This window comes from Coenobita brevimanus, chromosome 10 (assembly GCF_032717465.1).
Source record: "Coenobita brevimanus isolate Jiangsu-jjx chromosome 10, ASM3271746v2, whole genome shotgun sequence".
Taxonomy (NCBI): Eukaryota; Metazoa; Arthropoda; class Malacostraca; order Decapoda; family Coenobitidae; genus Coenobita; species Coenobita brevimanus.
This window is the reverse complement of record NC_136963.1, coordinates 4,319,026-4,340,593: the sequence shown is the minus strand read 5'-3', so window position 1 is coordinate 4,340,593 and position 21,568 is coordinate 4,319,026. Positions and strand designations below refer to the sequence as shown.

General features: G+C 43.7%; 1 protein-coding gene across 1 annotated transcript in view; it reads left to right on the top strand.

The window, feature by feature from the left end:
• LOC145410596 (uncharacterized) overlaps positions 1-21,568 on the top strand; it is a 61,015-nt gene that overhangs the window by 18,236 nt on the left and 21,211 nt on the right. The window contains exons 6-11 of the mRNA XM_080280714.1: positions 5,937-6,070; positions 6,326-6,368; positions 7,465-7,687; positions 10,324-10,527; positions 12,065-12,203; positions 18,395-18,560. Of these exons, the coding sequence (XP_080136840.1) occupies positions 5,937-6,070; positions 6,326-6,368; positions 7,465-7,687; positions 10,324-10,527; positions 12,065-12,203; positions 18,395-18,560 (909 nt within the window). The remainder of the gene's footprint in view (positions 1-5,936; positions 6,071-6,325; positions 6,369-7,464; positions 7,688-10,323; positions 10,528-12,064; positions 12,204-18,394; positions 18,561-21,568) is intronic.

The following is a 21,568-nucleotide window of genomic DNA, read 5'->3' as shown; positions in this document are numbered from 1 at the left end:
GTGTGTGTGTGTGTGTGTGTGTGTGTGTGTGTGTACAGTGATAGTCCTATTCTCTGGGCCTTATGGTGTGAAGGGGTGCCCAGGTAGTCCAGAATCACCATTAATCCTGCCGAAGCATAACACACCTACTGCTAGACTGAGTTATTTACCAGTGAATTTATGCTTTACTTTAACCCCTACACGCCAGGGGGTTGTCCAATTTCGCACGCTTCTCCCTATGGGCTATATATTTGATTTCGGAAAAACTACCCTTCCTTCAAACCCTAATATCTGCCAAAGTACAACAGCTGGAGACAAAATTAAAGATACATAGGACTCAACAACTCTTGTTCTTTCAAATGAGAGTATCCCCACGTGTCCAGGTGGTACTGTTAATGAGTAAGGATTTTGTAATTTCAGAAAGAAATACCTTTACTTCAAGTGCTAATATCTGCCAAAGTACAACAGCTGGAGACAAAATTAAAGATACATAGGACTCAACAACTCTTATTCTTTCAAATGAGAGTATCCCCACGTGTCCAGGTGGTCCTGTTGATGAGTAAGGATTTCATGATTTTCGGAAAAATATATCCTTACTTCAAACCCTGATATCTGCCAAAGTATAACAGCTGGAGACAAAATTAAAGATACATAAGACTCGCCAACTCTTTCTCTATCAAATGCAACTATCGCCACGTGTCCAGGTGGTGCCGTCGATGAGTAAGGATAAGTTAAAGTTCAAAGGGTGACGGGAACACGCTTGTGGCTATACACGTCAACCGGCGTTGCTCTGAGCCCTAAATCCTGACGGCTGTACACATCAACCAGCACATGGGGGTTATGCAGCAGAAAGATCTCACCAATTCCGTTCATATTCCTCCTGTTTGGTTCCTGTATTTTTCTGACTATTTTCAGGCTGGTAGAGTACGTTTTCCTGATTAAATATTTTCCCAGTTGTTATCATCACGTTTCTTAGGCCGTCCCTGCGATTGTTTGTTTATGGTGCAATGGAAGGAACTTAGCGTACTCAAAGGTGGATTTCGTGTGCCAACTGGATGCTGGGTTAGGTTAGGTTAGGTTCAGTTAGTTTAAATTGTTAGGTACAGTTAACCCTTTGAGATTCCGATGACGTGATTTCATGTCGTCATAAATTCAGCCATTGATATTCTGATGACTCGAATTTGGGTCATACGAAACTATATATATATATTTTTTCATGTTTTCCATCTCCTGCCTGGGTTTGTTCCACATACACTATCGTGTTTATCCTTGTCCAACTATTTGTTTTTACAGTGACCAGTACATCACATAGATATGCATAATAAATTCGCTTTTATCATGAATAATATTGGTATTACTAGCATGGCTATTTGCTTGTGTGACAGCAAGAGTGATGTTGATGCCCCGACTGGAAGTACACCTTTCCGTCAGCATATCTCAGGGATGAATAGCATAAAATGCCATCACCTATATATCAATGGAAAGGGAAATTGTTGTAGATTGACTTGGTGTAATCAGAATTCATGTGAATCTAATACTTATTGTATTACAAATATTTTTCTATGGAAAGGTATGTGACTTTTCCTCATCAGCTAACTTCAACTCATCCTGTTGGTGTTTTATATATCGTTTTTATCTATTTCAGTGATACCAGCATAAAGAGCATCTATTCAGCTTTACAATGACACCCAACTTATTACAGTACTTGAATGTTAAACACGTAGGAAGCATTTATATAACGTTACATCACAATGAGCGTGTGGTGTGAAAAGTAAAAAATATTCTGATCAATTTATCTTTGCTTTTCTCTGTGAAAACTAACATAAACTGCCATAACCTGTATATCAATAGAAAGGAAATGTACTGTACATTGACTTGGTGCCGTCAAACTTCACGTAACTCTAGTACTTTCTCTTGACAAATATTTTTCTACTGAAGGGTGTGCTATTTTTTCTTTTCAGCTAACTTCTACTCATCCTGTTGGCCTTTTAGCTATCACATTTACCTTTTTCAGCCACACTACGATAAAGAGCAACTATTCAACTTTACAACGGTACCACATTCATTGGTCTGCCATGAATAGTTAGTGTACAGTGGCTGATTAAGTACAGACACAATCGGTGGAGGGCCAAAAATCTCAAAGGGTCAAGCTAGGTTAGGTTAGTTAAACACTTAGGTTAGGTCAGTCCCTTCCACCATTATGCTGACGAGTTAAACGAGCTGACATAGCGGAATATCTATAAACAAAAGGGAAACAGAATTTGCATGAAACATTTATTTACTAGCCCAGAAATAATCAGAAAAATATACTGTTTAGACGATCAGGAAGAAGAACGGATTTGGTAGAGTGCTTCTGCTGCATAACCCCTACGTGCCAGTTGACGTGTATAGGTGTCAGGATTTAGGGCACAGAGCAATGCTGGTTGACATGTATACCCACAAGCGTGTTCCCGCCACCTTTTGAACTTTAACTTATCCTTACTCATCAACGGCACCACCTGGACACCTGGGAATACTCTCATTTGAAAGAATAAGAGTTGTTGAGTCCTATGTATCTTTAATTTTGTCTCCAGCTGTTGTAGTTTGGCAGATATTAGGGTCTGAAGTAAGGATAGTTTTTCCGAAATAACAAAATCCTTACTCATCGATGGGACCACCTGGACACGTGGGGATAGTTGCATTTGAAAGAGTAAGAGTTGTTGAGTCCTATGTATCTTTAATTTTGTCTCCAGCTGTTGTACTTTGGCAGATATTGGGGTTTGAAGAAGGGGTAGTTTTTCCATCACGGATATCCACTGTAGGGAGGAGCGTGCGACATTGGAAAACCCTTGGTGTGTAGGGGTTAAAGTAAAGCATATGTATAGTGAATGAGCAGACACAAACATCTTCCTGGTGATGGCTTTACTTCGTTATCAATGTACCGCACTCTGCCCCACCACCCTCATGAGTGAGTTGTGGGCGGGAGGCGTGGGTGGAGGGTGGACTCACTCACTCTTATCCATGGCTTGCTCACTATCTATCTACAGGTAAGCCCTTAATTCACGCGAGGGTTAGGTTCCCAGACCCTTCGCGTATGTGGTAAATTCGTGTATATGTTCTGCCCTTGTGTGCACATAATTACGCATGTCTATACGTATATTACATCTGAACAATACTGTTTATGCACTACATACACCTTATAAACTAGCATAAAGTATTAAAAACAACAAAAATGTAACAAATTTAAAACTGAAACCTGACAAGCACAGGCGTAGATGGAGACACTTCAGCAGTCTGGTGCACTAGCCCTTCTCCCGTATGCTGCGTTCTCCTTCTTTATTGTATGAACAGTTGACTCACCCCAAACATACGGTTCTGAGACAATTCACCATCAAGTCAATTCACCATCAAAACATGGACAATTCCCTGTCATTCTATTAATATACTTATTATTGATTAATTAATACTTTAATAACTAATTTTCAGGGGGATTCTATAACTCATATAAGTAAAAAACTAGTGTACTGTACTTGCTAAATAAACTGGTATGTAAATAAATGACGGGGAATCGTCCTGACGGAGAATTGTCGCCGACATTCCTCCCTGAAGTTTGTCCAACACTTTAACTTTCTCTGTCAGCAACATCACTTTACAAGTCAGTTTTGGTGTGTTACCACATGCATCACTAGCACTATGCTTATACCCCATGTTGGCAGACAAGGCAAGCAATTACTGGAAGGCAGAAAAATAAGCCACAAATAACGATTTGCAAGTCATGCATGGTTCGACTGTTCGGCTCCCACACACACATACACACACACACACATACATATATGTGTGCACATGGGCAGCAGGTAGGCATTTTTTATACTTTATATCTCTTTTGTATATTGAAATTACTTATTTGAATACTATAATTTTGTTTTAATTATAGTACGAAAAATTCGTGGATAACCGAAATCGCGTGAAAAAAGTTCACGTGAATTAAGGGATAACCTGTATTTATCTATTGCCAGACACGCTTATGGGTGGGCAACTTACCATATATATGACTGTGGGGCGGCACATTTTTGGGAAAGTAAAGTATCAAGGAATAAGCCTAAACCTGCATAAATCAATGAAAATGAATGAAAAATGAAGGCAAGAGGTGTTACTTGCATGGTAATATGTCTCTGCTGGCTGTGGGAGGAGGAGTGAGGGGGTGTGAGAGGAGGAGGGGAGGAGTGAGGGGGTGTGGGAGGAGGAGGGGAGGAGTGTGGGGGTGTGGGAGGAGGAGGGGAGGAGTGAGGGGGTGTGGGAGGAGGAGGGGAGGAGTGTGGGGGTGTGGGAGAAGGAGGGGAGGAGTGTGGGGGTGTGGGAGGAGGAGGGGAGGAGTGAGGGGGTGTGGGAGGAGGAGGGGAGGAATGTGGGGGTGTGGGAGAAGGAGGGGAGGAGTGTGGGGGTGTGGGAGGAGAGCAGGCAGGCAGCACATAACTGAACACCATATTTATCATTTTTGCTTTATTCACTCTCATCTTAAATGTCAGCACCAACTTGCCTAGCCCCGGGTTCCTATGCTCCTCATGGGGCAACACAGGATTGGGTGATGGATGGATGGATGGATGGCATTCACTACACTATTCATTGAGTTCAGAATCTTATGTATGTGTTATCTCTTTAACACTTACATGAACACTTATAACAGTAAAACTTACTTGTGTATATTCAGCTTTACTTGAACAATTATAACACTGTCTATCTATCTATCTATTGCCAGACGCCATAATCTGGTAAGGGGTGGCCATTTGTCTATCTATCTATCTATTGCCAGACGCCATAATCCCGTAAGGGGTGGCCATTTGTCTATCTATCTATCTATTGCCAGATGCCATAATCCCGTAAGGGGTGGCCATTTGTCTATCTATCTATCTATTGCCAGACGCCATAATCCCGTAAGGGGTGGGGGTTTGTCTTTGAGTTAGTTGTTTTACAGGGAGGGGCACTAACCCTCCACCAACCCACTTGTTGACACGTAGGGAGCACGTATGGTTTGGTTATATGGTTACCACCCAGCGTTGTAAATGGTTTCTTGGCTTACAGGAAACCATTTGGCTTGTCACTCAATGTAAAGCCACCTGTAAAGGAAAGAAAAGCAATAAGAAGTGACAGGAAAGATGGGAGAAATAGGAAGAGAGGAGGACAGGCACAGAAAAAGAATGATAAAGGCTAAGGAAGAAGTAGGCAGCACTACATCAAGTGAGTGGATGATGGTGAGAAATAGGAAGAGAGGAGGGCAGGCACAGAAAAAGAATGATAAAGGCTAAGGAAGAAGTAGGCAGCACTACATCAAGTGAGTGGATGATGGTGAGAAATAGGAAGAGAGGAGGACAGGCACAGAAAAAGAATGATAAAAGCTAAGGAAGAAGTAGGCAGCACTACATCAAGTGAGTGGATGATGGTGAGAAATAGGAAGAGAGGAGGACAGGCACAGAAAAAGAATGATACAGGCTAAAGAAGAAGTAGGCAGCACTACATCAAGTGAGTGGATGACGGTCACCACCACCTACTACTAATTATAACACTACAGCTTATATATGTATAATCTATTTTACTTGTTTCAAGGCTTGGGAGGGTAGAAGGCAGGAGAGTAGGTGACAAAGATGCCTTATCACCCAATTCCACGGATGAATTAGGACTGAAATTGGCAGGACATCACATAACATCGCCTGCCTCCTCATGCACGAAGGGGTGGCCACAAACAAATCACCTTCATGTCGCCCTGTCCCTTTCACTGTCCTGCTCCCAGCTCACACCCCCCTCTCTCATATACCTCTCCATCCCTCCATCTCATCCTTGGCCTCCCCCTCCACCTCACACCCATACATTCTCCATCTTCACCCCACCCCTGCATCTCATCCTTGGTCTCCCCCTCCACCTCACACCCATACACTCCTAGTTAGTCTCTCATGCAGTGTTAGTAATGGTGTTTTGTTTTTCAGGTGGTGTCGTTTACGGATGTTTTTCTTCGTCACACGGGAGCCAAATCCGTCTTGATCATCGTGCCGATCAACACACTGCAGAACTGGCAGGCCGAGTACAACGCCTGGCTACCCGAGGAGTCCGCCCTGCCCCCACCCCCACCCCCTCCACCGCCCCCACCGCCCCCTCCACCGCCGCAGATCCAGCCCCTGCAGTCACCTATGCAGTTCATGTCACCCTTCCCACAGCCACCCATACCCACACTGCCTCCACACATGGGACACCTTCCCCCACACCCAGACCTCCTCCACCAACAACAGCAAGAACAACAACAACAACAACAACAACAACAGCAACAGCAACAAGAACAACAACAGCAGCAACAACAACAGCAACAACAGCAGCAGCAGCAAATACCAGAACAGTATCAGATTTGGGCCAGAAAGTTTAAGGTATTTGTGTTTTTTTTGTTTTTCCTAGAAATTTAGAGGGAGAGGGAGGCCGAGGATGAGATGGAGGGATGAGGTGCTGAGGTGTGTGAGAGAGGGGTGTGTGAGCTGGGGGGAGGGCAGTGAAGTGGCAGGGGACAGGGTGACATGGAGGCGATTTGTTTGTGGCCACCAAAAACATTCGCCACGTTTTGTGTTTATAATTTCTCTCCTCTGTTTGTATATTCCTCAGAGTTAACGTTTGGCCGGAGTCTACACTTGGCCAGAGAATACGCCTGGCTGGAGTTTACGTCGGCCGTTCTGCAATATTTCTTTTTGATCTTGACCCCCAGGCTATAGCAGCACCCCAGGCAGCGTCTTTGTAAACTCTCCCCAAAAGATTTCACTCCTAGTCTGTTATTGCTTCCTTCTGGCATATTCCTTTTAAACTTATCTATTGTAACAGCACTTGAAACCACGGAGGATTCCCTGGTCCGTCTATCTGTCTATCTATCTGTCTATCTATTGCCAGACGCCTTATTCTGTATGGGGTGGCCACAAACAAACTGCCTCCATGTCGTCCTGCTTCCATTTCACTGCCTTGGTCCCAGCTCACACCCCCCTCTCTCATATACCTCTCCACTCCATCCCTCCATCTCATCCTTGGCCTCCCCCTCCCCCCCTCCACCTCACTCACATACACTCTCCTCGTCAGTCTCTCGTTCTCCACCCTCTCCACTCGTCCATTGGCTGAATAACTGGTGTACAGTCTGGTGAAATATACAGAGCACAGAATCCTGGCATCAGGATGGGCAGAATATTTGTCCAAGATACGTTTATGTGAAGCTACAGAACGTGGTGAATGTTTTTGGTGTATCAGATACAGCCAGGATTCCGGGGGCTTGAATGATGAGTGAATGGAAGTGTGGCCCATTGAACTGGGCAAACTTGGGCTGTCTGGACATTGCTGCTCCTCACCCTGCCCTAGGGTGGGAAAGGAGGTCCAGATGATGATGATGATGATGCTGGTAATGGGAAATTATACTAGTAATAATAGTAACCAGTGTTGATGAATAGTAACAACAATACCTCAGCCTAACTACCCAATGATCATCCCTAGGTGTACCTCCTTAACGACTCCCTGAAGAACCTTGCCCAACGAGCTAAGGTGATCAAGGACTGGCAGGAAACGGGCGGCGTGCTCCTGATGGGGTACGAACTCTACCGTCAACTGTCCCTCAAAAAACCGAAGAAACCGAAGAAGAAGAAGCAGAAGGACGGGGAGAAAGACAAGGAAGTGGTGGACATCGAGGAGGAGGACAAGAACAAGGAGTTGCTCGAAGGTGCGTAATGTGTTTGCTTTCACACGGAAGGAAGAGGGTATTCGTAGGCTCAAACGTACAGAAATGACAATGGTGTGTTAGGAGTGTAATGCTGTATGATAGTGAGACCTGGGCAGTAAAGGAAGAGGATATTCGTAGTGTAATGCTGTATGGTAGTGAGACCTGGGCAGTAAAGGAAGAGGATATTCGTAGTGTAATGCTGTATGGTAGTGAGACCTGGGCAGTAAAGGAAGAGGATATTCGTAGTGTAATGCTGTATGGTAGTGAGACCTGGGCAGTAAAGGAAGAGGATATTCGTAGTGTAATGCTGTATGGTAGTGAGACCTGGGCAGTAAAGGAAGAGGATATTCGTAGTGTAATGCTGTATGGTAGTGAGACCTGGGCAGTAAAGGAAGAGGATATTCGTAGTGTAATGCTGTATGGTAGTGAGACCTGGGCAGTAAAGGAAGAGGATATTCGCAGCTCAGATGTACAGAAATGACAATGATTAGGTGGATGTGCAGTGCGTCCCTGAGTCCTGGGTTTACGATGGAAGAGTTGAGAGGTAGGATGGGACTGGAGTGTATTGGTGCTGTGATCAGGAGAGGTAGATTGAGATGGTTTGGGAGGAAGGGTGGGACTGAAGTGTATTGGTGTTGGGATGAGGAGGGGTAGACTGAAATGGTTTGTGATAGGAGGGGTAGACTGAGATGGTTTGGGCATGTGGAGAGGATGGAGGATGACAATTGGGTGTGGAAGGTGAGAAGTGTGAACGTTGTTGGTGTGGGGTTGTGAGAGGCAGACCAAAAAGGACCTGGGACGAGGTCATAGAGTGTGACCTTAGGGATAAGGCACTGAATAGGGAGGCTGCCAGAGATCAAGCAGGGTAGATATCCGCCATTAGTGACTAAGGACGACCCACGCAAGCACGTTGGAGCCTTTGTAAATGAAAATACGAAAGTAGTGTGTTTGTTTTTATGCTTTTTGCTCGGTGGAACCAGTCCACTCCCATACATTGAGAGACAGCCCTGGCATGTATTCAGTATGGATGGTGTGTGTTAATGCCCAAGTGGTGACATTTAAAAACACTCCCTCTAATACCAGTACACCAGTCCAGTATGAGACAGCCCTAGCATGTACTCAGTATGGACAGTGGGTGTTAGTGTCGTGCCTTACGCTCCCTCAGCCACCAGTTACCTGCTTCACACGTACAATAACTGACTGCTGTTACAATGGTGGTTGGCAGTGTGAAAGGACAGCAGTGGGGAGTGTGGAGACAAACCCAGGGTGAAAATGCAACACTAGAGTCAAAACAACAAGATATTGCGCGTCGCTATGTGTCCCAGTTCCCTCTCAGGCCACATCAGTAACTGTCCCACACACTAGGGTTGTAAACACAGAGTCAACTTTTGTTTCGTTTTGTTTCGTTTTCGTTTTTAAAGGCTCCAACCTGCTTGCATGCGTCGGCCTTGGTCACCTAATGGCGGCTCTCCACGCTGCACGATCCATTGCAGCCTCCCTGTTCAGTCCCTTAACCCTGAGGTCACACTTAATGACCTCGTCCCATGTCTTTCTCGGTCTACCCCTCATAACCCCACCCCCAATATTAACACTTCTCACCTTCCTCACCCAATTATCATCCCCCATCCTCTCCACATGTCCAAACCATCTCAGTCTACCTCTCCCCATGACAACACCAATACACTCCAGTCCCATCCTATCCCCCATCCTCTCCACATGTCCAAACCATCTCAGTCTACCTCTCCTCATCACAACACCAATACACTGCAGTCCCATCCTATCCCCCATCCTCTCCACATGTCCAAACCATCTCAGTCTACCCCTCCTCATCACAACACCAATACACTCCAGTCCCATCCTACAACTTTCTACTGTAATATTAACAGTTTTGTACAGAATACTACACTTTGATAGATGTGGGCGCTAACCATCCACTCACTCGATGTAGTGCTGCTTTGGGTGTCTGCCCTTTCCCTCTTCCATCCTTCCTCTTCTGTCTTTCTTTCCTTCATTCTTTCCTCTTCCTTCTGCCTGTGGGTGACTTTACACTCCCTCTTCTGTCTTTCTTTCCTTCATTCTTTCCTCTTCCTTCTGCCTGTGGGTGACTTTACACTCCCTCTTCTGTCTTTCTTTCCTTCATGCTTTCCTCTTCCTTCTGCTTGTGGGTGACTTTACACTCCCTCTTCTGTCTTTCTTTCCTTCATTCTTTCCTCTTCCTTCTGCCTGTGGGTGACTTTACACTCCCTCTTCTGTCTTTCTTTCCTTCATTCTTTCCTCTTCCTTCTGCCTGTGGGTGACTTTACACTCCCTCTTCTGTCTTTCTTTCCTTCATGCTTTCCTCTTCCTTCTGCTTGTGGGTGACTTTACACTCCCTCTTCTGTCTTTCTTTCCTTCATTCTTTCCTCTTCCTTCTGCCTGTGGGTGACTTTACACTCCCTCTTCTGTCTTTCTTTCCTTCATTCTTTCCTCTTCCTTCTGCCTGTGGGTGACTCAACACTGAGTGACAAGCCAAATGGTTTCCTGTACACCGGGAAACCATTTACTACGCTGGGTGGTAACCATAGCACCAAACTATTTTCTCTCCTCCCACAGTCAATCATTCCTCCTTCACCATCTGTCTGTTTTTTGCGTTTCAGAAATTCAGGAAGCGTTGGTGAAGCCTGGGCCAGACCTGGTGATATGCGACGAAGGCCACCGCATCAAAAACGCACACGCAAACATCTCCCAAGCGCTTAAAAACATCCGAACCAAGCGGCGTGTGGTGCTGACCGGCTACCCTCTTCAGAACAACCTGCTGGAGTATTGGTGCATGGTGGACTTTGTGCGGCCCAACTACCTAGGTGAGCGAGAGAGGGAGAGAGAGAGAGAGAGAGAGAGAGAGCAGTACATTTAGTGGATGAGGGAGAGAGAGAGAGTGAGAGGAATACTTTCAGTGGTTGGGAGAGAGAGAGAAAGAGAGAGAGAGAGTATATTAAGTGGGTGATGGACACCTGTCTATCGCCAAATAATGATAATAATAATAATAATAATAATAATAATAATGGTAATGATGAAAATAGCAATCTTAATTACCACAACAAAAATAATAATGATAGTAATAATAAGAATAATAATGATGATAATAATAATAATAATAATGATAATAATAATAATAACAATAATAATAACAGTAATAATGAAAATGATACTGACAATACTACTACTACTAATGCTACTACTATTACTACTAAGAACACTACTACTACTACTACTACAACTACTTCCACTACTGTTACTACTACTACTAAGAACAATACTACTACTGCCACTACTACTACTACTACTACTACTACTACTTCCACTACTGCTACTACTACTACTTCCACTACTACTACTTCCACTACTACTACTACTACTACTACTTCCACTACTACTACTACTACTTCCACTACTACTACTACTACTACTTCCACTACTACTACTACTACTACTACTTCCACTACTACTACTACTACTACTACTTCCACTACTACTTCCACTACTACTACTACTACTACTTCCACTACTACTACTTCCACTACTACTACTACTACTACTTCCACTACTGTTACTACTACTACTACTACTACTACTACTACTACTACTACTACTACTAACAACAACAACAACAACAATAACAATACTACTACTACTGCTACTACTACTAATAAGAACAATACTATTACTACTGCTACCACCACCACCACTACTACTACTACTTCCACTACTGCTACCACTGCTACAGTACTAACAAGAACAAGAACTACTACTAGCACTACTACTGCTACTACTGCTACTAAGAATACTACTACTACTACTACTACTACTACCACCACCACCACTACTACTACTACTACTGCTACGACCACCACTACTGCTACTACTACTATTACTAAGAATACTACTACTACTACTACCACCACCACTACTGCTACTACTACTACTACTAATAACAATACTACTCTTCTGCCACCACCACTACTACTGCTACTACTAAGAACAATACTACTACTGCTACTACTACTACTCCTACTACTAATGTTTTAATGTTTACACTACAACTACTACTACTACTACAACTCCAACTACTGATGTTTTAATGTTTACACTACAACTACTATTACTACTATAACTACTAATGTTTTAATGTTTACACTACAACTACTACTACTACCACTCCAACTACTAATGTTTTAATGTTTACACTACAACTACTACTACTACCACTCCAACTACTGATGTTTTAATGTTTACACTACTACTACTACTACTACAACTCCAACTACTAATGTTTTAATGTTTACACTACTACAACTACTACCACCCCAACTACTGATGTTTTAATGTTTACACTCACAGGCACAAAGACGGAATTCAGCAACATGTTTGAGCGTCCTATTCAAAACGGCCAGTGTGTTGACTCCACGCCCCAGGACATGAAGCTGATGCGCTACCGATCCCACGTCCTGCACTCACTGCTGGAAGGCTTCGTGCAGAGGTGAGCCATTGACTCCTGAACGGTTCTCTGGCAATTTATTCTCTGGCAATCTATTCCTGAAGGTCTATCTGTCTATCTATCTATCTATTGCCAGACGCCTCAATCCCGTTCAGGGTGGTCACAAACAAATTGCCTCCACGTCGCCCTGTCCTCCGCCATTTCACTGCCCTGCTCCCAACTCACACCCCTTTCTCTCTCATATATCTCTCCACCCCATCCCTCCCTCTCATCCTCAGCCTCCCCCTCCCTCTCCCCCCTCCACCTCACTCACATACACTCTCCTCGTCTGTGGCAATTTATTCTCTGGAAGTTAATTCTTGAAAGGTTTTGTGACAGTTAATTTCTGAACAATTCTTTGGCAATTAATTCCTGAACGATGCTGTGTCAATTTATTCTCTGGCAATTAATTCCTGAAGGGTTTTGTGACAATTTATTCCTGAAGGTTTTGTGGAGAGAATGGAGAATGAAAGACTGACTAAGAGGGTGTATGTAGGTGAGGTGGAGGGAGGGAGAGGGAGGGGAAGACTGAGGATGAGGTGGAGGGATGGAGTTGAAAGACTGACTAAGAGGGTGTATGTAGGTGAGGTGGAGGCAGGGGTGGAGGGATGGAGTTGAGAGGTATATGAGGGACGAGGGAGTGAGTTGGGGACAGGGTAGTCAAATGGTGGGTGACAGCGACTTGGAGGTGTTTTGTCTGTGACCACCCTTTGCGGGATTAGGGCGTCGGGCTATGGATAGATAGATAGTTTTGTGGCAATTTATTCCTGAAAGGTTTTGTGGCAATTAATTCTCTGTCAATTAATTTCTGAAGGTTTTGTGGCAGTTAATTCCTGAAAGGTTTTGTGGCAGTTAATTCTCTAGCAATTAATTCCTGAAAGGTTGTGTGGCAATTTATTCTCTGGCAATTAATTCCTGGAGATTTTGTGGCAATTTATTCTCTGGCATTTAATTCCTGGAGATTTTGTGGCAATTAATTCTCTTGCGTTTATTTTTTTTTAAGTGTTTTATGTTTCCAGTCAGGACAAAGCAGCGTCTTATTTTGCCATCACATTACTATTTATTAATTATCTTTACTACTGACTGTGTCGTTAGGCTAGAATAATTACAAAGTCTAGGGTACAGTTGGTGTGGGTGGATAGGGTACAGTTGGTGTGGGTGGATAGGGTACAGTTGGTGTGGGTGGATAGGGTACAGTTGGTGTGGGTGGATAGGGTACAGTTGGTGTGGGTGGATAGGGTACGGTTGGTGTGGGTGGATCATTGCTTGTATATTTAAGGGTACGGTACAATGCTATCTATTTACCTATCTATATCTATCTATTTATCTATTGCCAGACACCTTAATCCCATAAGGGGTGTCCACAAACAGATTGCCGCAGTGTCACCCTGTCCCCCACCATTTCACTACCCTTTCCCCCAGCTCGCACCTCCCTTTCTCATACACCTCTTCATTCCATCGTTTCATCTCATCCTCGGCAGATATACAAACATACAGGTATATCCCAGTTTAACGGTGCAGTTAGTTGAGTAAAAACCCATCGTTAGGCGGGATGTGGTATATCGGGGTAGATTTAACATGTATAATATAGGGATGCGTTTTCCAGCCTTGGATTTCCCCCCAACCAAGTCCTAAACCCACCCAAATGAGTCCCAAAACAAGTGTAAAGCCAATCTAAATGGCCTAACAGCTGTCAAGGAAGCCAACCTAAGCTTAACACCTGTAAATAACTCAGTAAAACTAATAAATAAAATCTGAAAATCATCAAATATAAGTCTGGAAAAAATCAAGCTTAGTAAACTGTACCCCAAAATGACAGTGTTCATCCCACCTATGGCTAAAACATATTAATCTAAGTCTAAAAACAGTTTATAAATCAACCTAAACGCAAAAATGACAATGTTCACCCCACCTATGGCTAAAACACATTAATCTAAGTCTAAAAACAGTTTATAAATCAACCTACACACAAAAATGACAATGTTCACCCCACCTATGGCTAAAACACATTAATCTAAGTCTAAAAACAGTTTATAAATCAACCTAAACATAAAAATGACAATGTTCACCCCACCTATGGCTAAAACACATTAATCTAAGTCTAAAAACAGTTTATAAATCAACCTAAACACAAAAATGACAATGTTCACCCCACCTATGGCTAAAACACATTAATCTAAGTCTAAAAACAGTTTATAAATCAACCTAAACACAAAAATGACAATGTTCACCCCACCTATGGCTAAAACACATTAATCTAAGTCTAAAAACAGTTTATAAATCAACCTAAACACAAAAATGACAATGTTCACCCCACCTATGGCTAAAACACATTAATCTATGTCTAAAAACAGTTTATAAATCAACCTGAACACAAAAATGACAATGTTCACCCCACCTATGGCTAAAACACATTAATCTATGTCTAAAAACAGTTTATAAATCAACCTAAACACAAAAATGACAATGTTCACCCCACCTATGGCTAAAACACATTAATCTATGTCTAAAAACAGTTTATAAATCAACCTGAACACAAAAATGACAATGTTCACCCCACCTATGGCTAAAACACATTAATCTAAGTCTAAAAACAGTTTATAAATCAACCTAAACACAAAAATGACAATGTTCACCCCACCTATGGCTAAAACACATTAATCTAAGTCTAAAAACAGTTTATAAATCAACCTAAACACAAAAATGACAATGTTCACCCCACCTATGGCTAAAACACATTAATCTATGTCTAAAAACAGTTTATAAATCAACCTGAACATGCAATTTTAGTCTAAAATATCATCAAAATCAGTAAGAAAAATAAAAACCCATCGTTAAACCGGGGTTTGGCCATCGTTAGGTGGGGTATGGTGCAATTTCTACCCCCATCGTTAAGCCGGGGTATCGCATGTAGGGGTATCATATGTCGAGGTATACATGTAAATATAACAGTATGCGCCGCTTTTAATGCTGGGGATGTGAAGTGAAGGCATTTGTGGTTTAGGTTGTTTCCTGGTTAATCCCCTCCCCAGCCCTTCTCACCCCTGTTTCCCCTCTGATTCAGTCACCCTCCATACCTCCACAAGTCACCAGTCTGCTCACCACCGCCAGTCAGTAAACAAGCACTCCTGCTGTTGTGGTTTGGTAGACAGTGATTGCTACACTCCATGATGCCTATCATGCAAACTAATCTTTAAGTGCACTGTGCTTTCCTACCAACAGAAGCTGGATGTGTACAGTAGGCTTGAAAGTGAGCAGTATGAGGCACTGATCACAGAATATAATGGAGGACATTCCATGATTTTCTTTATCAAGTCCCAGAGACTCACCCTCAAGGAATTTTTTGTTAAAAGCAAGACAAATAAATCCATTGAAAAAAGGTATACTCTTCATCAGCCAAAAATGTGTGGCACTGGTGTGGTTTTCTACCTAACAAACCAGCTCTGACTACCAATGAGCCTGCAGTGCCATACAGTACCTTGGCCAGTCCAGTCTGTTAAATATCATCATCATCTACACTCCTCCCTCCATTTCCCGCACTAAAATGGGGGGAGACCAGTCCAGGAATCCCAGAAGTCCAGGAATCACAAAAGTCCGGCCCCACATACCGTTCCCCGGTCTTTTACTATACTTTGTCCGAATTCTCCAATGTTGTCTGGCAATTATTCTGATATTTTAGAGCATTCTGGCACGTAGGCTGCCTATATCTGTATAACTAACATACACAGTACATAAAATTATAACACTGACACAGTAACAATAATAACAACTGACACAATAGTGGTAGTGTGGTGGCTACAACCCTATGAGTGGTTGTTTAGACCGTTATTGACGAGAATGTGGCGGGTATGATAGAAGATCAGAAAGCTGAGGAAAAAGAGGAAAATGAACAAGGAATGGTACACCACAGGGTGAGCCAACCATTCATCAGCTGACTGAGATACAAACACGCAATCATTGAATGTGATCTTGATCTTGGACTGTATCGGTAATTTGGTTGGAAAATACTTTAATATTTATCATCATATAGGTTTGCCATCCATCCATCCATCATCCAACTCTACGTTGCCCCATGAGGAGCGTAGGAGGCCGGGGCTAGGCAATTTGGTCCTGACATTTAAGATGAGAGTGACCAGCCTCACTCATCCCTGAGTGGCATTACATGAGCAGTAACCCCAACCACCCCTTGGATACAAACCTTCACCGGTTCAATCCGATTGGAGCGCTGGAATTACCCACTAAACCACCAGGCGCCATAATTTGGTTTTATGGTTACCACCCAGCGTAGTAAATGGTTTCCTGGTGTACAGGAAACCATTTGGCTTGTCACTCAGTGTAGAGTCACCCACAGGCAGAAGGAAGAGGAAAGAATGAAGGAAAGAAAGACAGAAGAGGACGGAAGGAAGGAAGAGAGGATAGGGCAGTCACCCGAGAGCAGCACTACATTATTTTATTCATAAAACATGGAAAAAACAACTAAGGAAATAAATTGTGTGCATTTATTTGTGAACTGAGGATTTGGAAAGAAATGTACAGTAGAATTATCATGACTTCCTTGCTGAGATTTGTGTATACGGCCACGGCACATATTTCCTTCTTGCCTAACCACCGTCACTCTACCCTCACTCACCACTCAGCTGGTTCGTGTATCTGTCTATCTATTGCCAGATGCCTTAACCCCTACACACCGGGGGTTTTCCAATGTCGCACGCTCCTCCCTACAGTGGATATCCGTGATGGAAAAACTACCCCTACTTCAAACGCTAATATCTGCCAAACTACAACAGCTGGAGACAAAATTAAAGATACATAGGACTCACCAACTCTTACTCTTTCAAATGCAACTATCCCCACGTGTCCAGGTGGTCCCGTCGATGAGTAAGGATTTTGTGATTTTGGAAAAATATATCCTTACTTCAAACCCTAATATCTGCCAAAGTACAACAGCTGGAGACAAAATTAAAGATACATAGGACTCAACAACTCTTATTCTTTCAAATGAGAGTATCCCCACGTGTCCAGGTGGTGCCGTTGATGAGTAAGGATAAGTTAAAGTTCAAAGGGTGACGGGAACACACTGGCAGTTATACACGTCAACCAGCATTGCTCTGCGCCCTAAATCCTGACAGCTGTACACATCAACCGGTGTGTAGGGGTTAATCATGTAAGGGGTGGCCACAAACAAATTGCCTCCATGCCTTGTCCCCCTCCATATCGCTGCCCTCTCCCTAGCCCACATCCCCCCTCTCATATACCTTCCCACTCCATCCCTTCATCTCATCCTCTGCCTCCCCTTCCCTCTCCCCCCCTCCACCTTCCTCACATACACTCTCCTTGTTAGTCTCTCATTTTCCATCCTCTCCACTCCATCCCTTCATCTCATCCTCTGCCTCCCCTTCCCTCTGCCCCCCTCCACCTTCCTCACACTCTCCTTGTTAGTCTCTCATTTTCCATCCACTCCACAGCTGTTTTCCGTATAATACAATAAGTACATTGGATTTGCTGCAGTCATTTTGTCTTTTTTTTTCTTTTTTTTTTTCATGGAGGGAACAATTTGTGGGCTCCTGGCCTTGGGTTCCTTCTTCCTTGCATTAAAAAAAAAAAAAATGAATAGCTGATAGAAATGTGTGTGTGTGTGTGTGTGTGTGTGTGTGTGTGTGTGTATTTCTCTGTGTGTCTGTCTGTCTGTCTGTTTATCTGGCTGTCTTCTGTGTGTGTGTGTGTGTGTGTGTGTGTGTGTGTGTGTGTGTGAGTGTATGTATGTAGGTATTTATATGGCACTTCTCACTGCATTCCATTTTCCTTCAGACACAGGCACATAGTCCTTTGTGTGTGTGTGTGTGTGTGTGTGTGTGTGTGTGTGTGTTTCTGTGTGTACGTATTTCACCACTGTGTGTCCTGTCTCATTGCAGGTGCGGTCACACAGTCTTAGCCAACACACTGCTGGAGAAAGAGAGGCATGTGTGTGTGTGTGTGTGTGTGTGTGTGTATTTTAGTCTCTGTATGTCTGTGTGTTTCAGCGTGTATGTATTTCACCGCTGTGCATCGTGTTTCATTGCAGGCGCGGTCACACGGTCTTAGCCAACACACTGCCAGAGAAAGAGAAGTGTGTGTAAGTTTGCGCATGTATGTACGCATGTCTGTGTGTTTCTGCGTGTATGTATTTCACCGCTGTGCATCGTTTCTCGTTCCAGGCGCGGTCACACAGTCTTGGCCAACACACTGCCGGAGAAAGAGGAACACGTGTTGCTGTGCCGAATGACGGACATTCAGCGTAAACTGTACTCCAAGTTTATGTCGGAACTGGCGGCCACCAAAGCAATGGCCAACCCACTCAAGGCATTTGCTATCTGTTGTAAGGTGAGGCACTTCTTTGTGACTAGCATCATTCTGTATCTCTTTTACTCATAGCACTTCTTTGTGACTAGCATCATTCTATATCTCTTTTACTCATAGCACTTCTTTGTGACTAGCATCATTCTGTATCTCTTTTACTCATAGCACTTCTTTGTGACTAGCCTCTTACTTATAGCACTTCTTTGTGACTAGCATCATTCTATATCTCCTTTACTCATAGCACTTCTTTGTGATTAGCGCCATATCCTGTGCTCTTTTTACTAATAGCACTTCTTTGTGACTAGCATATTCTCTACTCGTTTCACCTTGACTTGGCTCAGATATTGGTCCTTTTCCAGCCTGTTTCACACAGCACTTCTTCGTGACTAGCATCCCATTCTAGAATTAATCTATTGCTACAACTCAGCATTCAAGATGGAGAGATGGGTAGGTAGGTAGGTAGGTAGGTAGGTAGGTGGGTATGTGGATGGGTAAGTTAGTAGGTGTATGAGTGTAGATTGGTAGGTAGATATGTAGCTGGATGAGTTAGTAGAGTTGTAAGTAGGTAGTTAGTAGAGTTGTAAATAGGTAGGGACTGGATAGGGAGGCTGCCAGAGATCGAGCAGCATGGCGAGCCGCCATTAGGTGACCAAGGCTGATGGGTGTGTGTTGGAGCCTTTATAAATGATAGGTAGGTAGCCAGGTGTGTGTGTGTGTGTGTGTGTGTGTGTAGTATCAGGTCTGTGCACACAAAATAGACCGTATTGCACTGCAGCCCCAGGATCGGCAAACCTGTTTTCCGACCCTAATGACCTTTTACTCAACAACTAAGTGAGGTATTGGGCCAAGCTTGTGTATGACGTGGAAAATGCAGTTCTATCTATCTATCTATATATCTATTGCCAGACGCCTTAATCCCGTAAGGGGTGGCCACAAACAAATCGCCTCCATGTCGCCCTGTCCCCCACCATTTCACTGCCCTGCTTCCAGCTCACACCCCCCTCTCTCATATACCTCTCCACTCCATCCCTTCATCTTATCCTTGGCCTCCCCCTCCCTCTCCCCCCCTCCACCTCACTCACATACACTCTCCTTGTCAGCCTCTCTCTCTCTCCATCCTCTCCACATGGCCAAACCACCTCAGTCTGTTTCTCCTAATGCTTCCTATCACATCCACATCCACACCACAACGCTCCTTCACTTCCTCATTTGTCAGTCTGTCTCTCCATGTAACTCCACATCCACATCCACCACAACGCTCCTTCACTTCCTCATTTGTCAGTCTGTCTCTCCATGTAACTCCACATCCACATCCACCACAACGCTCCTTCACTTCCTCATTTGTCAGCCTGTCTCTCCATGTCACTCCACATGCTCCTCTCAGATAACTCATTTCCACTGCTCTCACTCTCAGATATTCAAAACAAAAATATTCAAACGAAAATCAACACAGAGCACAATCGGTGTTTGTTCCACTACTTCCCTCCAGCCAACTTCATCCTCTTGTTGGTGCCGTGGTTATGGGTTGCTGCACCTCTCCTGATTCTTCCTGATACTCCTTCTCAACACCACATTGCATCTTTAGCAAACCAAATGACATTAACATCACACTAACATCCTGGCCTTTGGTTCCTTCTTCTGTCTATCTATCTATCTATTTGCCAGATACCTTAAGCCCATATGAGGTGACCACAAACAAATTGCCTCCACGTCGCCCTTTCCCCCCGCCATTTCACTGCCCTGCTCCCAGCTCACACCCCCCTCTCTCATATACCTCTCCACTCCATCCCTCCATCTCATCCTTGGCCTCCTCCTCCCTCTCCCCCCCTCCACCTCACTCACATACACTCTCTTCGTCAGTCTCTCTCTCTCCATCCTCTCCACTCCATCCCTCCATCTCATCCTTGGCCTGCCCCTCCCTCTCCCCCCCTCCACCTCACTCACATACACTCTCCTCGTCAGTCTCTCTCTCTCCATCCTCTCCACATGGCCAAACCACCTCAGTGTGTTTCTCCTAATGCTACCTTCTTCCTTACATAAAAAAAAAAAAAAAAAAAGAAGGAATGGCACTGCTATTACCTGTCATTCCAGTGTAAACCCTTCGTTGGGAGAGGCTAGACGCTGGAATAACAGTGATATCAGTGTCATTCCAAGTGATATTAATGTCGTTTTGTGTCCTAAAGATGCAGTGATGTGCAGAGATAGGCTAGAAGCTGGAATGCAAGTTAATATCAGTGTCATTCCAAGTGATATTAATGTCGTTTGGTTTCCTAAAGATGCAGTGATGTGCAGAGATAGGCTAGAAGCTGGAATGCAAGTTAATATCAGTGTCATTCCAAGTGATATTAATGTCGTTTGGTTTCCTAAAGATGCAGTGATGTGCAGAGATAGGCTAGAAGCTGGAATGCAAGTTAATATCAGTGTCATTCCAAGTGATATTAATGTCGTTTGGTTTCCTAAAGATGCAGTGATGTGCAGAGATAGGCTAGAAGCTGGAATGCAAGTTAATATCAGTGTCATTCCAAGTGATATTACTGTCATTTGGTTTCCTAAAGATGCAGTGATGTGCAGAGATAGGCTAGAAGCTGGAATGCAAGTTAATATCAGTGTCATTCCAAGTGATATTACTGTCGTTCGGTTTCCTAAAGATGCAGTGAGGTGTCAACAGAGGTTATACACTGGAATGACGGGTAATGTCAGTGTCATTCCAAGTGATATCAATGTCGTTCGGTTTCCTAAAGATGCAGTGGAGTGTCAACATCGGGCCTGACTAATCTGAATGACAAATGACAGTAGGGAACGGCTGTTATTTACATTTACCGTTGTCATTTGATGTCATTCGTCATTCAGCCTAGCCTGACTTGATATTTCACTTACTCTGGGCAGCAGTCAAAGATAGATGGAACTGCAGTAGGCATGAGAGCCTTGTGCTGGCGGCCAGTCGTCCTGAAGGAGCTGTCTTGGTCTTAAAAATCATCTGGTCGGTAATGGAGCTCACACACTGCACAGTGGTCTGGGTTCCAGTTAGTGTC